Source organism: Grammomys surdaster, unplaced genomic scaffold, assembly GCF_004785775.1.
Source record: "Grammomys surdaster isolate TR1022 unplaced genomic scaffold, NIH_TR_1.0 133, whole genome shotgun sequence".
In the NCBI taxonomy this organism is placed as follows: Eukaryota; Metazoa; Chordata; class Mammalia; order Rodentia; family Muridae; genus Grammomys; species Grammomys surdaster.
In genome coordinates this window covers 3,349,876-3,370,139 of record NW_021604591.1, presented here as the reverse complement: position 1 = coordinate 3,370,139, position 20,264 = coordinate 3,349,876, and the positions used below count along the sequence as shown (strand labels likewise).

Below are 20,264 nucleotides of genomic sequence, written 5' to 3'. Positions count from 1 at the left end.
TCTTTCTTTCTTTCTTTCTTTCTTTCTTTCTTTCTTTCTTTCTTTCTATTTCTCTTTGGTGGCAGTAGTTCTGGGGTCGTTGTCATCATTATCATCATCATCATGATGTTGTTGACAACAATGGTGGTGATTTATATATCCTAGGTTGGCCTCAAACTTAACTATGCAGTCAAGAATGGGTGTCAACGCCTTTGTTCTTCTGCCTCTGCCTCCTTGGTACTGGGATTGCAGATGTGTACATACAGATGTGTACATACTGCCGTGCCCCACACTTACTCTATGTTTTATTGTCTTGTCTTTATATTTTGTTTTTAGGTTTATTTAAGTGTGTGTGTGTGTGTGTGTGTGTGTGTGTGTGTGTGTGTGACATTCCAGGCGGCAGACTGTGGGCTTGCATGTGCACATGTGTGGGACACGTGCAGTAGCCTGGAGGAAGGGATGGGTGGGCTTCAGAGAAAGAATGAGAAAGTCAGAGCATCAGGGACATGATGTTCAAGGTTTGGACAGTATCAGAGAGAGAGAGAGAGAGAGAGAGAGAGAGAGAGAGAGAGAGACAGAGAGACAGAGAGACAGAGAGAAAGAGACAGACAGAGACAGAGACACAGACAGAGAAAGAGACAGAGAAAGAGAGAGACAGAGAGAGAGAGAGAGAGAGAGAGAGAGAGAGAGAGAGAGAGAGAGAGAGAGAGAGAAAGAGACAGAGAGAGATAGACAGAAGGAAAAGTTAGTTGTTCCTAGAGCTCAGACAGACGGAGGCAGACAGGCTCTGTGGAGCTGCCTGACGGAGGCTCTGTGGAGCTGCCTCACTGATATTTTTCAGTCAGTGGAGAGTGCACTGCAAGCTTTGGCTTTTAGGAGATCCTCTGTAGCCTTTTCTCTCCCACAGCTTTCTCATTTGACTTTTTAAAGGTTATTTTGCCTAAGAGTTCTTCTTTATCCAAGTGTAAGAAAAGTAGGAGTCAGGGCTGGAGAGATGGCTCAGTAGTTAAAACCCTTGCTGCTCTTACAGAGGACCAAATCCACTTCCCGGCACCCACGGCAGGCAGATCCCAGCCCCGTGACTCCAGCTCTGGGGCATCTGGATCAATAAAAGAGGATCCTTTTCTGGCCTCCTCAAAACTAAGACTTGGTGTTTAGTATGTGCATGGTAAAATTTTGCTGAATGAATGGGAAGAGGACTATAAATAACTACAGTGAATCTCTCTCTCGGGTCTGTCAGTCACTATCCTGTGTACATTTGTCACTTGTGATGAAATTGGTCTTGTGTTGTCACAGGAATGTAGCTCCTTTCTCCACATCTGTTTGTAGAAGTCAGAGGCTGTCGTATTTTTTTTCCCTTCATATTTCAAACAGTGTTCTGTACATAGTAGGCACCTTCAAGTGACTGAGTCATGGTCTGGACATATGACTCATGTTTTGGGGAGCATGTCAGTACCCCCTAATGCAGCTGCTGTTACCTGTGTTCCACAACACTGGATGTTATGATTAAATCTACTTAACTCACACTATTGGGACTACTGCCTGTGGCCTTAGGTTCTCATCCGTGGCATCGTTGCAGACGTCTGCTGCCTCCCCCAGGTCAGCATCCACTTCTGCTTCTGAGGCTACCATGGTATTGTTTGGAAAAGAATGCTCCCTGATCTCAAAGCATGCAGGTTGGGTGGGATATAGGCTTTCAACCAAGGCCTGACCAATCAGAACCATCCATCCTTCTGGCCCATAGTGACTGGTCCCAGGATGAGCTGTGGCCAAACTCATGACCCAACAACTCAATTCCAGGAGTTGTGTTGAAACCCATAAATCACTTTTAGATAGAGTTCTCAGGACAATAGGCTATTAAACTATAGCTGTCTGTTACTTTAATGGAATAACTCGAATGACCAATCCTGAACCAAGTGAATGGTGGACACTGGATACAGCTGTGTCTGAACACCAATTGGATTTTCTGTCAGTGCAATGAAAATAATTTGAACTAATATAAATTTCCTTTCTCTGTGGTCAGCTAAAGCCTCAATGTCATAGTTAGTAGTAGTGTGCTTTCAAAGCCATGGTACATTAGGAATGAAAATACTGTGTGACCATATCCTGGGCTTGCCATGAATCAATCAAAGACGATGATTAAAAGCTTCCAAGTCTTGGGAAAGGGGTAAACACTGTACTGGGTCTGAGATGCTCTAGACACGGGGGCTAAGGGCTGTTTAAGGTGGCAGCATGGCCAATGCTTAGGTGATATGGATGTACATTGGGATAAACTTTGGCTTTGGTGCAATGCCATTAACATTTCTTAAAAAAGGTTTCACTGAGTAGTTCAGGCTGAGCCTCCTGCCTCAGCCTCCACAGCGTGGGGGTTACAGGCATGTATCACTGTGCCAAGAACCATTAACATTTTTAAAAGGCAAAATGAGGTGAAAATAGGGATGCCGGGGGTTGCAAAGCTATAATGGCAGAGAACAGGCAGAGGAGTATCTAAGAATGGCTTCGCTTCCTTTTGTGTAGGAGATGGTTCCACTTCCGCCACCCACCAGTTACCATTGTGGTGTTCACTTTAAGCAATGCTGCCCTGTGTTTTCCAAGCTCAGAAGGCAGAAACAACGGAAAGCCACTGCAGCAGCTCTTCTCTGGAGGAGGGTGACTTTGTAAAGAGCAGTCTTTCACAGGGAACTGAGCAGCCTGAAGGGCCCAGAACTGTGCACAGGACATAGGCATAGCAACAGCGACTCATATCTTAGGCTGTTCTTAGCTCTCCATCTACTAGGCTTTGGCCAAAGATTTCTGCTAGCTCTTGGAGGCAAGGTTTATGTTGAACAAGTTCCAGCAGTGAGGTCAGCTTTATGGAAGGTTTCCATATATGACATGTGTCTGCTGCTTTGCCCAAGAGCATTACCAAGGCCCCCTCACTGAGCTTGTCCAGGAAGCAGGTCTTGGCTGGGTTCCCACAATGAGGGGGCAGTGGAGTTTTGGTTTTTAGATAAGAGGTACTGCCCTTTTTGTCCAGTTACAAGGCAGTATATGTTCTCTCTAGTTGGGAAAAATTTAAAAGAGGGGGAATAAAATTTCATAAGTCTACCCTTGGATATGAATTCATCCTTTTCTGAATGCATGTGTCCACATATATTTTAGGAAGGCTGCATTGTTGCTTTAATTGAGAGTATCAATTTGGGAGGCTAGAGAGATGGATTAGTAATTAAGAACACTTTCTGTTTCTGTAGAGGACCTGGGTTCTGTTCCCAGCACCCTTCACGGCATCTCACAACTTCCTGTAATTCCAGTTCTAGAGAAACCAAAGCCCTTTTTTGGCTTTGCAGGCACCTGTATGCACATAGTGCACACACAACGCATGCATGCTAAAAAACCTCATTCTACTATTTAACATGTTCACTCTTCTCTCATGTTAGTGTCACAGATTTCTAGGCTACCTTTAGTTTGCCGCTCATTGTGAAAACAGGTCCCCCACACCATCCTAAGCATTTCACAAGAAGAAGCCAGCACAGTGGACTTAGCAGGGTGGGTGGCTACGCAACCGCACCGTTGACTTGGGTGTTACCAGGAACTCTGAAATGCTCCAGTGCCTGGGCTGAAGGCTGTCAGGCTTAGGGAGAAAGTGGGAAGACCCACTCTGAGACAACAGCAAAATGAGAGACGACTTCCTGCTGTGGAGGAGGGAGCAGGCAGGCAGGCAGGCACACTGACTAATCAGAAGTGAAGTGGAACACAGTTCAGTGCAGCACACACCACCCCACTTGCCCACAGTCAAGTGTTTTTTGTGACACTCAGACAGACAAATCACTCTAGAGCATAACACAGGTGAGCCGTTTTATTACAGAAGAAAATAACGCCCTAACCTTTTAGATAATATACTTTTTCACAAAAATCAATGTGTGGGCGCCTGTGAGCTCCTCATGCAAATCCCACCAGAATGACAAGCTCCTTTAGTAATGCCACAGACAATAAAAAGCCAAATCCTTCAAAATGGCTTTCACAGTTTTGCACGGATGACTCTATTTAGTCCAAAGGCAGAGATGAACAGGTTGGTAGATAAATTTCAAGAGGGACAGAAGGCCAGTGGTTGGATCTAGAGAGGTGTTTCTCTCCCATCCTAATTTTTGAGTTAGTTGCTTGGTGTGATTTGCTCATTTTCATATTTGTCTTAAAAACTGAGATGATTTCAAATAAAAATAAAATCAATAGTCTCCCCCCAGTGTTGACCCTTTCCTATTCTGTCTTAAACGCTTACTTAACCCCACAGGGGGCTGGTAAACTGAACAGGATGTAGCTTTAGAGGACGGTAGGATTCTTTTGTAATTTACATTTATTCATTTTTAAATTAATAATGTGTGTGTGTGTTTGTGTGTGTGTGTGTACATACCACAATACACAAATGGAGGTTAGAGGACAACTTGGGAAAAGTTGGTATTTTCCTTCTACCATGTGAGTACCAGGTATTGAACTTGGGCTTTTGGGCTTGGTGGCAAGTGCTTTTACCCAGTGAGCCATCTTCCTGGTTCATGATTGAGATTTATCGAAGGTCTGTGATCGTCACAATTCTGTCCTTGACAGTGACATGGCTGCAGTCCTGAAAGGGAAAAAGAAGAAACAATGAAGTTGTGGAAAATCCTTTAGAGTCATTTAAAAAACATTTATTTGAGCCTTGGTACTATGAGTGGCTTCAAATTTTCTAGGTAGCTCAGGATGGCCTAGATCTTTCTGGTGCTACCTCTGAGTGTTGGTATTATAAGTATGTCCTACTATGCTCTGTTCGTTAGCACTGGGGATTGGAGCCAGGGTCAGGGGCTTGTTAAGAAATCCCTCCACCAGCTGAGCTACATGTCCAGTCCCAAACATCTCATTAAAATGCCCATTCAAGTTTACCAGCCCGAGTAGTCATAGACCTTGTACATAGGTAGCCTTGGCAGACAATACCAACTTAGATAAGGACAAGTGAGTCATAGGCAGAGTCACAGTGACCTGTCCCCTGAACCTTCACCCAGCTGATACCCTGTTCTGAAAGATATCTGTATTCCCCCTGAACATCCATACTCCAGTGTCATCCCCTTCCCCACGTCCTGCCTACTGTGTTTATAACTCCTGTGTGAATGAATTACGATTTGAAAAAAAATAAATTATAAAAAAAAAAAAATAAAATGCCCACTCAAGGTAGCCCAGATCCAGAAAGACAAATGCCAAGTATTTTCTTTGTCGATTTTAGTTCTGAATCTTTACATTTGAGTATGTACCCTGATGGATGAGAAGAAGCCAGGAGAGTAGAAAGGGGCCCTGGCAGGGAGGTGGAGCAGGAGCTCTATAGAGAGGGGGAGGAGGAGGAGTCAAGTGCTACAGAGGGCTTTAAGAGAGTAATGGGGGACCTAGCTGGGAATGGGGAGGAAGACAAATACAGGGAGAGAGGGAAGATGAGATAAGAACACTAAGGGTGCTTAACAACAAAGAAGCATGCCATTTTATAAGTTTACTTTAAGTATACATAAAATATGCTAGCTATAATGGCATACATGCTTAATTCCAGCACTAGGAGGCAGAAGGCAGGGGGCAGGTGGATTTCTGTGAGTTCAAGGCTGTCTGGTCTACATAGTGAATACTAGGCTCACCAGGTTGAGATCCTGTTTCCACCTAATATATATATAATATTAGTATATGTGTAATATATATGTACATATACATAGTTATATAGTTACATAGTTTTAAGATCTACACATAATTATATACTTATATATGTATACAGGGTATATGTATACAGGGAGTATATATGTATACATACATATATACATATAACTATGTAGCTATATAACACAGACACACACATATATAAATAAATACACACACCACATGGGGTGATGGTGTTTTCCCCAAAAACCATTTACTATCTAACAAGATCCCATTTCTAGGCATGAAAAACTTCTCTGAGTTGTCGGTTGTAGAATACAAGTCTCCTAAAACAGTAAGAGCTATTGTCATTGGCCTTGGTCACCTTCCAGAACTTCCAGGTAAAACACTATTGCTGAAAATACCATGCTCTTTTAGACATGGTACTTGGAGGATTTGAGCTGGAACTGACCTGGGAAGCCTCTTTGCTAAGGACTGGCTCTTATAGTATTGAGAGGTACTATGCAGCTGCTAAGGAAGAGGGGCAATTGGATGTCCTGCCCAGTTATAACGCCTACGAGCCACAGCAATGACCACACAGGCGAGACATCCACACTGGCACAATAGGGGCGCTTTTTTCTCAGGAGTGACTAACAGCTGCCTAATGGAACTCAAGGCCTTCTGGGTGGGAGAGAATTTGTACTTGTTACTGTAAATCTAGCCATAGCTGGAGAGATCACAGACCTGAGAGAAGATCTCACTACTGCTGTGTTTCTAAACCAATATAGTTTCTGACTGTTCTAAACATCCTTTTACACACAGATAAGGGCAGTTCTCATCCTTCATCAACAAAGCTTCCTTTTGCAGCAGATGGAGACTAGAACAGAGGGCTACAGCTGATCCAAACACAGAAAACAAATGACATCGCTACAATGCACCCAGGAAACCCAAGGCTCAGGGACAATCTCAGATGAGGGGCCAGAGAACCAGGATGCCTGCCTGCTGTTACACAGTGAGCCCTAGGCTTCATGGGGAAAACACATCCATGAAATAGCAACAATACGGTTGCATGAACAAGACAAGCATATTGACAGCATCAGTCTGACATGACATGGATGGGAGAAATTTCACACTGTCCACAGATGACAGGCTACAGGAGGGCATTGTCTGCTGAGAGAGGGAGAGCGAGTTTTCTCCAGGGACGAGCTCCTGAATACATCCATTGTCCAATCCCAAGTGGTCATCCCAGGACACGGGGGTGTGGGAACAAAGCTAAATGCACTCAGTAGGCTGTATATATGTATGTGTGTATGTGTGTCTGTGCGCATGCATGCGCGTGTGTGCATGTGTGAGGGTGTGTGTGTATAATAATAATTAAAGAAGTCATGAATTTGGGAGGGAGAAGAGGGGGCGTGGGAGAGCCTGGAGAGGAAGGCAGGGGTGGGAGTGATGTAGAGGCAGTACTCTTGTGATGTTCTGAAAACTAATTAAGTAAATAAAATGCTGGCTCAAGGTCAGTGGCTCCTGATCTGGAAGCCAGACCATGATGTCAGTAGCAATTACAGTAACGGGGCCTGGGAATCACCATTCCCAGCAAGCTCTACTCATGGTCTGAATCACACCCTCCCTGGGTGAAAGGATATATATGTGTGTGTGTGTGTGTGTGTGTGTGTGTGTGTATGCATATATAATAACTGTTCTACCACATAAAATCAGCTCCCAGATCCCATGATCTTAATCTTCCATGGGTCTCACTTCTACCTATCCCTAGATCTTTCATATTTTATGAGGCATGGCTCTGATTCCTTTCTCTATATTGTTTGCTTTTCTCTGGACCCAAAAAAATGGTGTGGAAGAGAGTGCCAGAATCTCATTGATCCGAGGCTCATCTGATCGCTGACATCTGATCAGCTAACCCTGCTATCATGGACACAACCGGGGTGAAGAAACCACTTCCTAGGGAGGGGAGAACCCTACTTTGTAGGCAAAATTCTAGGATTGTTTCATTCTTAATTTACCTATCTGACATGGCTTTTCCCTCTGCCCTCAGACTGCTGACTGAAACTCAGTAACTCACAGAGAACAAAGTAACATTCAATAAGCAGACAGTGCATCAGGTACTTTCTGTTATTACTTCCTTTTCCAGTGATGCTGGGGATCGAACCCAGGGCCTCAGGCATGCTGAGCTTGCATCCTGACACTGGGCTACACCAGCATCCCACTTATTTCATCCTCTCATCGACCCTGTAAAGTAAGTATTCTTATTATCCCACAGATCAGGAAAGACCCAGGAAGGGTCAGCAGCCTCAAACATGAAGTCACAGGGTAACATAGCTGAGAGCCGAGCCTACTTCCAATGCCCACTGTTTCCTGCATCCATGTGGATTATGTAACTCTGGGACGGTGAGTGACAGGGCTGAATGCATGTGGGTTAGAAAGGACCATGCATCTCATGAGTTTCATGTGCTTGCCGGCTTCTACATAGATACGTACACAGAACAGCGATGGGTCTCTGCCATGGGGGTGAAAGCCTTTCTGCCGGCAGGTTGAAATCTCTTGAAGGCCATAGTCAGTTAACTTAAAGAATCCTGTTCTGAAATAAGAAAGAGAAGACTCGGAGTCAAGCCAAGGAGTCCATCCCCCTCAATCCTAACACCCATCTTGTCTGTTTTCCTCCCCATGGAGGTTTGAATAGGAATGACCCCTACAGACTCATGTGCTTGAATGCTTGGCCATAGAGAGTGGCACTATTAGGAGGTGTGGCTTTGTTAAAGGAAGTGTGTCACCATGGAGGTGGGCTTTGAGGTCTTATATACTCAAGCTATACCCAGTGTGGCACACAGTCTCCTGCTGCTGCCTGTGGATCAAGATGAAGAACTCTCAGCTCCTTCTCCAGCACCATGTCTGCCTGCATTCCTGCCATGACCCACAATGGTGATAATGGACCAAACCTCTGAACTGTAAGCCAGCCAATTAATGTTGTCCTTTATAAGAGCTGTGTGGTCATGGTGTCTCTTCACAGCATTAGAAATTCTAATTAAGACACTTCCTTTCTATTACACACACACATTCCAGGCAACCACACTGATTCAGCAGACTGAGGTAATTTTGAGACAGCTTTCACAATATACTGGCTTATAGCACTCTTTTCTGGAGACGGGGTCATAGTTAAGGAATAATTTATCTAGTGATTATAAAGAAGATTCGAACAAGAATTCTTCTTATTAAAGACTTACTCATTCTATGAGTGCTTTTGCTTACATTCCTGGGACACAGTGAGGCCAGAAAAGGGTGACAGAGTCTTAGAACTGGAGTGACAGGAAAGCAAGAGCCATTATGTAGGTTCTGGGAATTGAACCCAGGTCCTCTGCAAAAGCAACAAGTGCTGTAAACTGCTGAGCCATCTCTCTAGTCTCCAAAGAGGAAATCTCTAGTTGAAAATCAGAACTAAAGTGAAAACTTCCTTTGAGCAAATCAGCAACAGCTTTAAGCAGGAACAAAACAAGGACCAATGAACAATTAATTAGCTAGGTTAATTAAGATTCTTCAGTCTGAGGAAGAGACAGGGAATGGCGAGCACAGAGTCACTGAACCTGTGGTATAACGTTAAGTGCACAAAAGTGACACTTGAAAAATGAAAACTAAAAAGGCTAGCTCATCACTGTCCCCGTATTAGGTCTGCTGGAGAATTCACAGTAAACAGGACATCTGGAATGAAAAGAAGCAACACTTGGAGAGAGTGTACCATGTGGGAAGTTTTAACCTTTAGCCTTAGGCTCTTGTAACTCTAAACAGTTCAAATTTCTTGAAGGTTTTTCTTAGAAAATCAAAATTATGAAGATATCTTTTAAAGAGTAAGTCATCTTTACCAGAACATGGAGCTTAAAGGAGACCTTCTAGAGCAGACAATTAAGACAGTTTATGAATTTTATTTTTAAAAAGGTCTTCGGGCCTGGAAGATGGCTCAGTTGGTAAAATCCTTGATGTACAAACATGAGAACCCATGATGGTATCTCTGGTATCTACAGAAACAGCCTGACAAGATGGAAGACATTTAAAATCCTCAAGCAAGGGAGGTAGAGAGGAGGTCTCCAGCTGAACCAGTGGTCTCTGGGCTCAGCAAGAGACCCTGTGTCCAAAACAAGAAGGTAGAAAAGCAAGAGAAAGGTATTTCAAGTCAGCCTCTGGCCGCCACATGTATGTACAGGCACCTTCCTACACTCGCTTATGTGCAAACATGAGCAAACACACACTCACACACAGTTGCTTTCAATAATAAGAGAATTTTTGCTTTGTAAGACCCAGAACCACCTCTTCAATACTCACTCCTGGAACTTTGGGGAGCAGACAATTGCTATGGACTCTGGTAACATCATTTGATAGGAGCAGTGTGTGTGCAGATCCACACTGGACAGGAAGGCCGTCTGGGTGGGATGCGTCTGAAAGATGAAACAGATCAGAGAATTTCCAGTGACCCAGTTGCCATGCTGGTCTGCTGAGGCAGGCAGGTCAGAGGAGCCCCCAACAGTTGGCCTCAACCACTTCTTCAAGTAGAGAGCTATTTGCAGCCAGGAGGGATACACTTGACCCTCATAGTGAGTTTCTTCCCAGCACTGTAAGCAGGAGGAATCTAACACCAGTGTGCGGGACTCTAAAGGTCCTTGAAAGATCAAGAGATTTGTAACACAGCAATCAGAGTACAACAGTGTGCACTCTATACTGGAAAGTGACTGTCGGGCAAGTGGAACTGTGTCACCAGACAAAAACCAGGAAGGCTGAGCAGATTCAGAAACGCTGGTAATTCTTGTATCTGAGAACGGTAGGCATTTCATCTACTCCAGACCTGGTTTCTGTCCTGGAGCAAGTGACCACAACACACCAGATGAAGATCGTGACAAACGGTCACATAGCATAGAACACAGAGTTCTCCATGCTACTGAGGTATCTGGTTGGCCCCGAGGGTTTAGCCAATAAGCTTCCCTTCTCAAGTATTTAACCTCTGGTCCACCCTGAATAGGTCATAAGCATCCATTTTTCACTACCAATAAACAGTTTTGAAAAGTAAGGACTGTCACTCATCAAGAATCCCTGTGGAGGGACGCCTTCGTCATACAGAGCTGCGCTGCCTAAGTCTCCCACAGAAGGCCCCTCTGTGCCCCCGAGTTAAGCTGGATTCCCTCTCCCCCCACCCCCAGACTCATCGCTGGTCTGTGGCCCCCTTTCCCGACTCCTTGGGGTTCCCAGCAGTATCTGGGTGTCCAGGAGTTTGGAAACCCCAGCCTTGGCCCCAGCCTGTCTCTTTTATTTTTCTCACCTGTGCTAGGGCCCCCATCTTAGGCTATGTTTGTAGCCTAGCACCGTGTTCACACACCACAGCAGTGAGGCAGAGCATGGAACCACAAATGACTAAGATGAATTTTATTTCTTTGGAAACAAGATCTAACTCTGTAGATCTTGTTTCTTGGCTGCCCTAGAACTAACTGTATAACTCTGGCTGGTCTCAAGCTCACCTCCTGCCCCAGCCTCCTAAGTCCTGTGACACAGCTATGAGCTGCCAGGCCTAGAGTAAGTATGTATTCTTTTCATACAAAGAGCATGTCAACTCAGCATTCACAATGTCTACATGTCTCAAAACATGTTATACATCATATGTAGGTTTGTATGATTTCTATCAACTTTATGCCTTGAAAACATGGCATAAAATGAGCTTTTAAAAGCTCTGAGAAACAAAATGAAGACGGTGAGGATTGAGATGTCTGAGGCCAGGGTCTCAGCTGTCAGGTAGGAAATAGACCGTGCACTGAAGGAGAGAAAGAACTGATCTTTGTATTTTCTCGTGAAATTTAAAAATAGGAGAAGACCTATACCCTACTTTTTTCATTTCAAAAATTATATTTATATTTATGTGTGTGTGTGTGAGTGAGTGTGCATGTGTGTTTGCCTATCTGTATCATGGGTGCATGTGCAGGTCAGAGAACAACTTGTGAGAGTCAGTTTTCTTCTGCCACCAGGTAGGCCACAGGTGAGAGGCTGGGCAGCGGTGCTTTTACATAGGGAACCAGCTGGCCAGTCCTCTTTTGTTCTTCTATCCTTGTGTCCCTAGCTGGGCCCTCATGGAGATCTAGACCCCTTCCATGCTTAATTTAATTCTTCCTGAGGTCTAAACCATGACTATGTTTGGTGTCTAAACATTAACTGCTTTGGAGCCAGCCTCTCCTTTAGTTTCTTTTTTTCTTTTAAAAAAATATTTAAACAAAAGTTGTCTTACTTATGTTTCCATTAGCACATGCCTGTGAGAATACATGCCACATGTGTGCAGGTGTTGTGGGTAGGCCAGAAGTGGGTGTCGGGTCCCTTGGTGCAGGAGTTATGGGAGGCTGTTTTAGAAACCAAACTCAGATCTTCTAGGAGAGCAACAAGAGCTCTTAACCACGGAGCCGCCTCTCCGGCCCCTCCCCCTTCCAGGCCCCTCCCCCTCCCCATTGCTCAGCAGCAGAGCCTCACCCAGCCTCACTGAAGAGGTTCTGTGACTCCTTCCAACGTCAGTTCAATCTCTCTGAGTCTGCAGCTCTCTGACTTGAGCCCTGACTCAGAGGGCTGTGTGCTTTCTCTTTATACAAATACAAGCCCCTTGTGCCCTTCTGATGTGATGCTGTCCTAAGCTATGTTATCTTGCCATGCCTGCCTTTTCTCTCCTTCCACACTGCTCTCCAGGTGTAAAAACACACCAGGCAGCTGCAAATCAAAAATTACAAATCTTATAACTGCATTTCAAGAAGGTGAGACCCAAGCTGAGCTGAAGTACAGAAAGAAGGGAGTCATCCTTAGGAGGTGAACTCCACAGGAAGGGAGACGGGGTGGTGGGAGCAGGAGGGGGCTCGTTCTAGGAGACAGAAAGTGGGAGGGGCAGAGCAGGCTCGTGGCAGGGTCCTGTCTCCTTATTTGGGTAGTATGTGCACTTAGACGTTGGCTTAATGATTCGGTGTCCTGCACTATCAGTCCATGAACACTCACAAAGCTTTTGGACCATCAAAGTCAAGTCAAAGCAAAGCACGACCAAGCCATTCTACACTTAACAAGCAGGTACTCAGTCTGTCCACCCTGCTGTGCTAAGAGCACCTCACATCTCCCCCTCCCTACCAGCCTCTACCTTCCCTATCAATCATCCCAGGACTTCCTCTGTTTTGTTGCCTTTGTTTTTGTCTTGCTATGTAGCCCAGGTTGGCCACAACTCATAATCCTATCTCACCCTGCTGAGTGTGAGAATTGCAGCTTCCCATGACTACAAAGCCTTACAGCCTCTGCCCCACCATTGCAAGAGTGAGTCTCACTGGATTAATACTGGCAGTGAGCTCCCGACTCTAGCAGATACTCTGAGTCTTTGCCAGGCTAGAGCCCAGGGCTGGTGAGCATCCTGAATTTCCTCCCTCAATGTCCCTGCTTTGCGGCTCTCGTGTTTTATACATTCCCTAGTCCCCCACATCCTCGAGTCCTTCCACCACAGACTGCACTTTATGCTCCCTTAGTAGCCCATCTCCCCAGCTGCCAGTGAATAACTTTTCTTGCTGTTGCCAGCCTCAAAGCTGGTAACAGAAGCCTCCCAGACAGTGCTCTTGCTTTGACCCTGCATCTCTTTCTGATGAAAACCACAAATCCCAGCTAAAAGAACAGCTCACTGCTGCAGGAGCATGGTGTACCTGTCCAGTGCTGATCTCTCCCCCATGAAGCTCTCCTCTGGCCTCTCATTACAAGTCATCCTAAGTCACCTCAGGTGTGGTCCCTTTTTCTCTGAAACCCGCAGTATCCTCTGTTGACCTGCTGAAGAGCACAGTGCACTCTGCTTTGTGTGTGTGTGTGTGTGCTCATTTTCTCTGTGGTCTTCTATTTGTCCTCAGGTATAACAGGGCAAGTTTTCCATCTGCCATTTCATATCCTTGAATTAGACAAGCCAGTGAGAACTTACACAGTTGAACTGAGAAGGCTGCAAGGGCACAAGGCTGCCCCTGTACATCAGTATTTCCCTAGGTCTGACTACACCTGTGTGGGACTTCTCGAATCTAGAAGTAAAACACCTGATTGTGACTTACACCTGTCACATGCCAAGAAAAACAGCTTGTTCTGTGAGCTTGAGGCCTTATAAATTCCAGAAACATTCAGAAGTACTCTTTAGCGAAGGAGTTGCGTTGCCTTGCCTTGAAGATCGTCCTCAGAAGTGTTTACTGTATATGCAAGCACTGGAAAACTGTGTGCATAGGGCAGTGCTTCTCCATAAGACAAGGTACAGCCATCAGAATGGACTCCTTGTCTTATTTAAAATAGTTTCACTTACACAGCTTTTAGGTAGATGGTCTCTATAGCATGCCTACAAACATTCTAGGCCAGCTTCCCCTCACCTACCAGCTCAGAGATACCAAAACACTGAAGAGCTATTTTTAGTATAAGATTAAGTTTAGAAAAAAGCTAAAAGCTCTCGGTGGTACTCTGAGTTGATACTAGAGCACTAGTCATGTGTGCAGAGGCAAATGATCTGGAGAGGTTTTCCCGCTCAGACAGTGATGTGGACAGTGTGCTCTGACAGACAAGAGGAGCTCCAAGCCCAGGTGGTCACATTTGCTTACATGGATCCAGCCGAGAGTGAGGAGTCCGAGATCATCTTGCATAAAGAAAATTTCTTCTTCATTCTCTGTGTGGCAATAATCAGGCCCACCATTTTGTCTGGGGATGAGAACATGTGTGATTGTGAATTCATTTCTCATCTGCAAAGGAGAAAACAACAGGTTAGAACTCCCTGGGGGCTCTCAGCCCCACTCATTCAGAGTGGGGAAAACGGAGCCACTGGGTACGGCTCTCAGTCCCTTACTCCAGTGCTTCACTAAGCTGAGAGTTCATGTTCTTTGCCTGGGTAGCCCATAAAGCCACAGATGCTGAGACAAGCCCCAGATCTCCCTCTTAGCACAGGCCGGGCCAATGACATAGCCCTAGGGTCTTTCTTGTAACAGCCAAACAGATTTGCTCCCAAATCTTGGGACACTCTCCAGAGTGTGTCCTGCACATGTCTAAAGAGTTTCCTTGCTTGAGCCTTGTCACCTAGGGTCCAAGTATGATTTGTTCTAAGTCACTATTTTCTGGAGCATCGAGAAATGAGTTCAAGCTCTGCCTTCAGGGGGCTTGCCTTCCTCCCAGGTCCTCCATCTCGTGGTGGACACACTGCTCAGCACTCTTTTTTTTTTTTTTAAATTACTTATTTTATTTATGAGTAGTACACTGTAGCTGTCTTCAGACACACCAGAAGAGGGCATCAAATCTCATTACAGATGGTTGTGAGCCACCATGTGGTTGCTGGGATTTGAACTCAGGACCTCTGGAAGAGCAGTCAGTGCTCTTAACCACTGAGCCATCTCTCCAGCCCCTGCTCAGCACTCTTTATCCCTGGGTCTCTTCTGTCTCTGCAAAGGCCTGCACACTTTGTGGACACAAAGCAAAGCCGTAGATGATTTGTGTTCACAGGCCTCAGGGGAGCTGAGTCCTCCTCCATTCAGAAATAAGCCTCTTTCCCACCCCCTCTTCTTTTCTTTCTTTCTTTTTTCTTTTTTTTTTTAAATATTATTTATTTAGTTTTATTTATACAAGTACAATGTAGCTGTCTTCAGACATACCAGAAGAGGGCATTGGATCTCATTACAGATGGTTTTGAGCCACCATGTGGTTGCTGGGAATTGAACTCACGACCTTTGGAAGAGCCGTCAGTGCTCTTAACCACTGAGCCATGTCTCCAGCCCTCTTCTTTTCTTTCTTAAGACAAAGTCATATTATATAGCCAATATTGGCCAGAATTCACTATGTAGCTGACCTCAAACTTGTGGAAAGTCTTCTGTCTCAGATTCCCAAGGGGTAGGATTACAGGCATGAGGTATCATTCCTGACCAGTAAGAATTACAGTGTATATGTACACCCGTGCATGTGGAGGTCAGAGAAAAACTGTGTGTGTGTTGTTCTTCACACATTTAATTTATTTGTTTTCGAGATGAGGCCTCTTACTGGCCCAAGACCTGTCAAGCAGGCTGCCTGTCTAGCCTTGTAAACTTCAGGGATCTGCCTCCCCCTGCCCCTGGAACCATGCCATACACTCTGTGGAGGGATTGGTATAGAGAAATTCCCAGATACCCAGTCATGGGAGAGGCCACAGAGGAAGCAGCCCCAGTTCAGGGAGGTTACACGTCCTTACCAGTTTTCCACAGAGGACTCCACAGGTTTCAATGCCTTTGGCGGTATTGGCACTGGCAAGCTGAAGAAATTCTGAGCACAGGTTTCGGGGCACCACAATGTGGCGCAGGCCTTCAATGGTGGGAACTGAAATGGGCAAGAGGGAAAAGTCTGAGGCCACAGGGCCAGGGCTGACAGCCTGAGACTCCAGCGATGGCTGCGGCTGGAGGACTGAGCCCAGCAAAGCTGAGCCATGGGATTCCGGACTTCGTTGGGACCAATCATCCCTCTCCTGCCTATTTTTCCCTTTGAAACAGCGTTATCTTGCTCCTGCCTCACTGCGTGTTTTGAAGTGTGGATTACTAACTGCATAAACTCACAGCTGGAGAAGGCTGACTGCCTCATCTAGATTGGATCTAGAGGGATCTCTGCATTTGTGTTTTAAGATCCCGATCCTTCAAGAAGAGAATGTTTTAACCATTCAAGGTAAGATAAGGCTCACCCACTATCTTTTAAAAGTGTTTTTGAGAAGTGAAGCATGATAGCAGACAACTGTTATCTCAGTTTTCAGAATCTTGTGCTAGGGGAATCTCAAGTTCAGGCTATACCATGAGACACAGGAGAAAGCAAACCCAAAACCCAGGGACTGAGGAGATCATGGCTCCTTGGGTACAGAGACTGTTGCACAATACAGGTAGGGCAGGGCATATCTACAAGCCTATGGGAGGATGAGAGGCGGGAACAGAAGGATCAGCAGAAGCTCATGGTGGACAACAAAGAGACCCTGTTTCAAACAAGGTAGAAGCTGACAACCAATACTCAGGGTTGTTCTCTGACCTCCTGGTGTGCCGAGGAACACCACTAGAAGAAAGCCAAATGGCCCCACAAGAAGATACAGTTTGTCCCCTAAGTAGGCATTACCAAAGCAGCTTGTAAAACCTATCCAAGATAGAAAGAGCCATTCCTGAATTCCACAGAGAAACTGTGGGAGACTCAGAAAGCGAGGGGAGCCGGCAACACAAACTGCAGACTGAGCAACAGCAGTCTGATAACTGCATGTGTGGATGATGGATTATGGTCTGGCAGAAACAACCCAGCGACCACTCAGTCCACTCTCTGAAGGTATGTCAGCCCACAGGAAACACAACATGAGAAAGACTTAAGGCCTTGCGTGCAGGAAGTTAGAATCTAGTTACTGGCGAGTGATGGCGCTATTAGGGAAATAATTTATAATACTGAGGCTAAGAAGAGCTCTGGGAGTTCTGTGGGGTTGATCAATCTGACTGAACAGAGAGGAGCTGGAGAAGCTTCAAGCAAACAGGAAGGCAGAAGTCTAGACAGAAGCTAACAGAGTGGTGGGTCAGACATTAGAAAGTGTTCCCCAGAGCAGAGGCTATGCAGCAATGAGGAGAATATGGAGAAGGCTTCAGAGGAGACAAAGGAGGGGGTCTGAAAGGCCAGCCGTCAGAGCCCAGCCATCCTTCCTTCTTACACGCATTTGAAGACGGGACACTAGTTTTTATGAATGACCACATAACCATCTGCAAGGCACAGTACTCATACTGACCAAGCTCCTTACAGACTAGGAACGGTCTAGGCAGGGGTGATTCAGTGACTTCTTTTAAAGAAGTCAGCTATTGCTGTGCATGTGGCACTAAACATTTTAAAACTGCTTCTAGGAAGGGCCGCCTGTGATCTCTAGTTCACTGAACACTTCACATTTCTGTAGAACCTTTACAAGCTGAGGGTCTGACTTCCAGGAAGTTTTTAAAAAACTGACTAAGATTAACTTAAGTTCAAGGCCTTTTTAAAAGACAAGACAGGGTGGTAGGCCAGAAAAAGACAGTACTCATCACACAATGTTCTGTTGACAGACTCAGGTAAGTGGGACCATGGAGGTAAGAGAGACGGAAAAAGGTATCAGTGAGGGGACTCACCATTTTCTATGGTGCTTAATGCTCCAGGTTTCAGGGACCTGTCCACCAGAGGTGGCTTAGCTGGCCTCATGGTTGTGTTACAGTCTGAAGTCTGCATGGGTGAGAAAGGTGAGCTGGGAGCCACGTCTACACAAGGCTTTTCCAGATCAGGGAGCAGAGGCCCGCCTGAGCCAGGGTCTACCTTCCCGAACTCTTGAACAATTTTTAGCCGCTCTTTTTCCAGCTCCTGCTTCTGGATCATCGCCTCAAAGGCATGGAACTGCTCCTGCTCCAGCTGCTTCTGCTTCTGCTGGGCAACTCTCTGCTTCTCTTTTTCCAACTCTTGCTGGATGGCAATATTTCGGGCAAGTTCCTCTTCTTCCTTTTTCTACAGAGAAAGTAAAGTTTCTAGGCTAACATTTCATAAGAAAAGCATCGGAACAGAGATGTCCAAAGTATAGTTTTGCTCTGGTCTCACGTCCCAATCCAGAATTCATGCTTTATTCAATACCTCTTAAAGCCAAGGAGTACAGTCACCATCCCACTTGACCAAGCCACCATAACCCATTTTCTTTTTCTTTTTTTTCTTTTTTCTTTTCTTTTCTTTTTTTGGTTTTCTGAGACAGGGTTTCTCTGTGTAGCCCTGGCTGTCCTGGAACTCACTCTGTAGACCAGGCTAGCCTCAAACTCTCGAACTCAGAAATCCACCTGCCTCTGCCTCCCGAGTGCTAGGATTAAAGGCGTGCGCCACCACTGCCCGGCTAATAACCCATTTTCAAGGACAGCAGAAGTTCCTATCTTCAAGGCGCATCGATGTGAAAGCTAGTGTTCGTTGCCAACGTGACAGGCTTTAGAATCACCCTGAAAACACGATGAGCTGTCTGTAGGGGTCATCTTAGTTACTTTGTTTGGGAAGACCCATCTCAGTTACAAATGGGACCCTTCCCTGTGTGGGGGGAGGGGGAGTCCCAGCCGGTTTGAAATGGCAAGAGGGAGTGGGACACCAGAGTGCAAGCATTCATGCTGCTCCCTTGATTTCTAATCTCAAAGTTACATTTACTTATGTTTAATGGGGTGGGAACATGCACCGAGGCTCATGTATGAAGGCCAGAGGACAACTCGTGAGACTCAGCTCTCTGCTTCTACTACGTAGGTCAAGGGTTGAACTCAGGCCGTCAGACTCGGAGGCAAGCATCTTTTCCCCAATGAACCATTTTACCAGCCCCTCCCTGGTCTTGTCTATGGATGAAATGTGGTTAACTGCTTTAAGCTCTTGCTATTGTGGGCTGCACCTGGAACTGTGAGTTAAAATCCATGCTTTCTCCTTTAAGTTGCTCTTGTGGGAGTGCTTTAGCATGGCGACAGGGAAGCAACTAGGGCACTGGCACTCTACTGCTCTTTACTCTTTACTTTAAATCATGATGCACCTCAGCTGTCCGTCCTACATAACCTGTACCTGTATCTGATAGATCTGGGTCTCAGATACCTGTATCTCAGATATGTCTATGTAAAATGCCTGGTGTCCCAAACAAGGCTATAAAATAAAATCCAAGCTTAGACCTTCTATCTTGGAGCCGCCAAAACTTTTTTAGTGATTATTTAAATACAGTGATATTTAAACTAAAAAGTATCAATGAACAAACCCCTTCCACTTAATGCCTTAGGAATGTACGGCTCAGAGCCACTAATCCCTCTGCTGATTGTCAGCACCTGTGTGCAGAACGGAGCCCAGCAGACAGCTACACATTAGCATGCAGGTACCCCCACAGTGTGTATCTCTGCCCTACAAGCAAACAGTGTAGGACTCTGAGGGTTTCTCCACAAGCTGAAACTATTCTAAACAAGACCCACTGCATACCACTGGGGAAATCAATGACTACAAAAAGCTTTTGGGATAAGCACATGACCTAAACTTCCCACTCCTGAGATCTGAAAGGCTTTATGTTCTGGGGAGAATCTTCACGATGGGCAGGTTTCTTGCTGTAGATGCGGCAGAAAGGTCACAGATGTCCGTCCTCAAGTCACCCTCTTGGACACATAGGCCTAAGCTGTTAGAATCCTTCACATCTCTACTGGTTGGTAACTCTTTTAAGTCACTGGCCTTTGTGCCCCCAAACCAAAGTAGCCCATTAAGTTCACAGACTCCATTTGCCCCAGCACAGCGCTGACCGGGGCTGGCTAAGCAGCACACACGCTGTGCACACTGACCTTCCTCTCCTTATACTGCTCATATTCTTTGGTGTATCTTTTCAAGAGTTCTGTCTTCAGTTCTTCCGCTTTAGGGAAAGCGATGTTCTTTAATTTCTGAAATACAAAATGGAACCTGAGAATCAGAGCACTCCAACGTCAGCAAAGGGAGGGAGAGAGGACAAGTCAAGAGTTACAGCAGTGTCTCACACAGAACTCGAACCCCGCCACCCTGACATCCTGTCACTGTCCCGCACTGCAGAGGCAGCCCCCAGGTCGTCTTCCCATCTCTGATGAGCAGATGAAGGCTCTGCAGTTGCATGTCAGTTGCATGTCAGTTGCATGTCAGTTGCATGTCAG

The 20,264-nt window shown here is 45.6% G+C and overlaps 1 protein-coding gene across 1 annotated transcript in view; it reads right to left on the bottom strand.

Annotated features, from left to right (window-relative positions):
* Positions 1-3,789: 3,789 nt before the first annotated feature.
* Stambp (STAM binding protein) overlaps positions 3,790-20,264 on the bottom strand; it is a 25,467-nt gene continuing 8,992 nt past the window's right edge. Inside the window, exons 4-10 of the mRNA XM_028762380.1 lie at positions 19,926-20,021; positions 17,739-18,105; positions 15,824-15,948; positions 14,217-14,354; positions 9,925-10,037; positions 8,092-8,191; positions 3,790-4,573 (exon numbers count right to left, since the gene is read on the bottom strand). Coding sequence (XP_028618213.1) covers positions 4,517-4,573; positions 8,092-8,191; positions 9,925-10,037; positions 14,217-14,354; positions 15,824-15,948; positions 17,739-18,105; positions 19,926-20,021 — 996 coding nt within the window. The 3' untranslated portion in view covers positions 3,790-4,516. The remainder of the gene's footprint in view (positions 4,574-8,091; positions 8,192-9,924; positions 10,038-14,216; positions 14,355-15,823; positions 15,949-17,738; positions 18,106-19,925; positions 20,022-20,264) is intronic.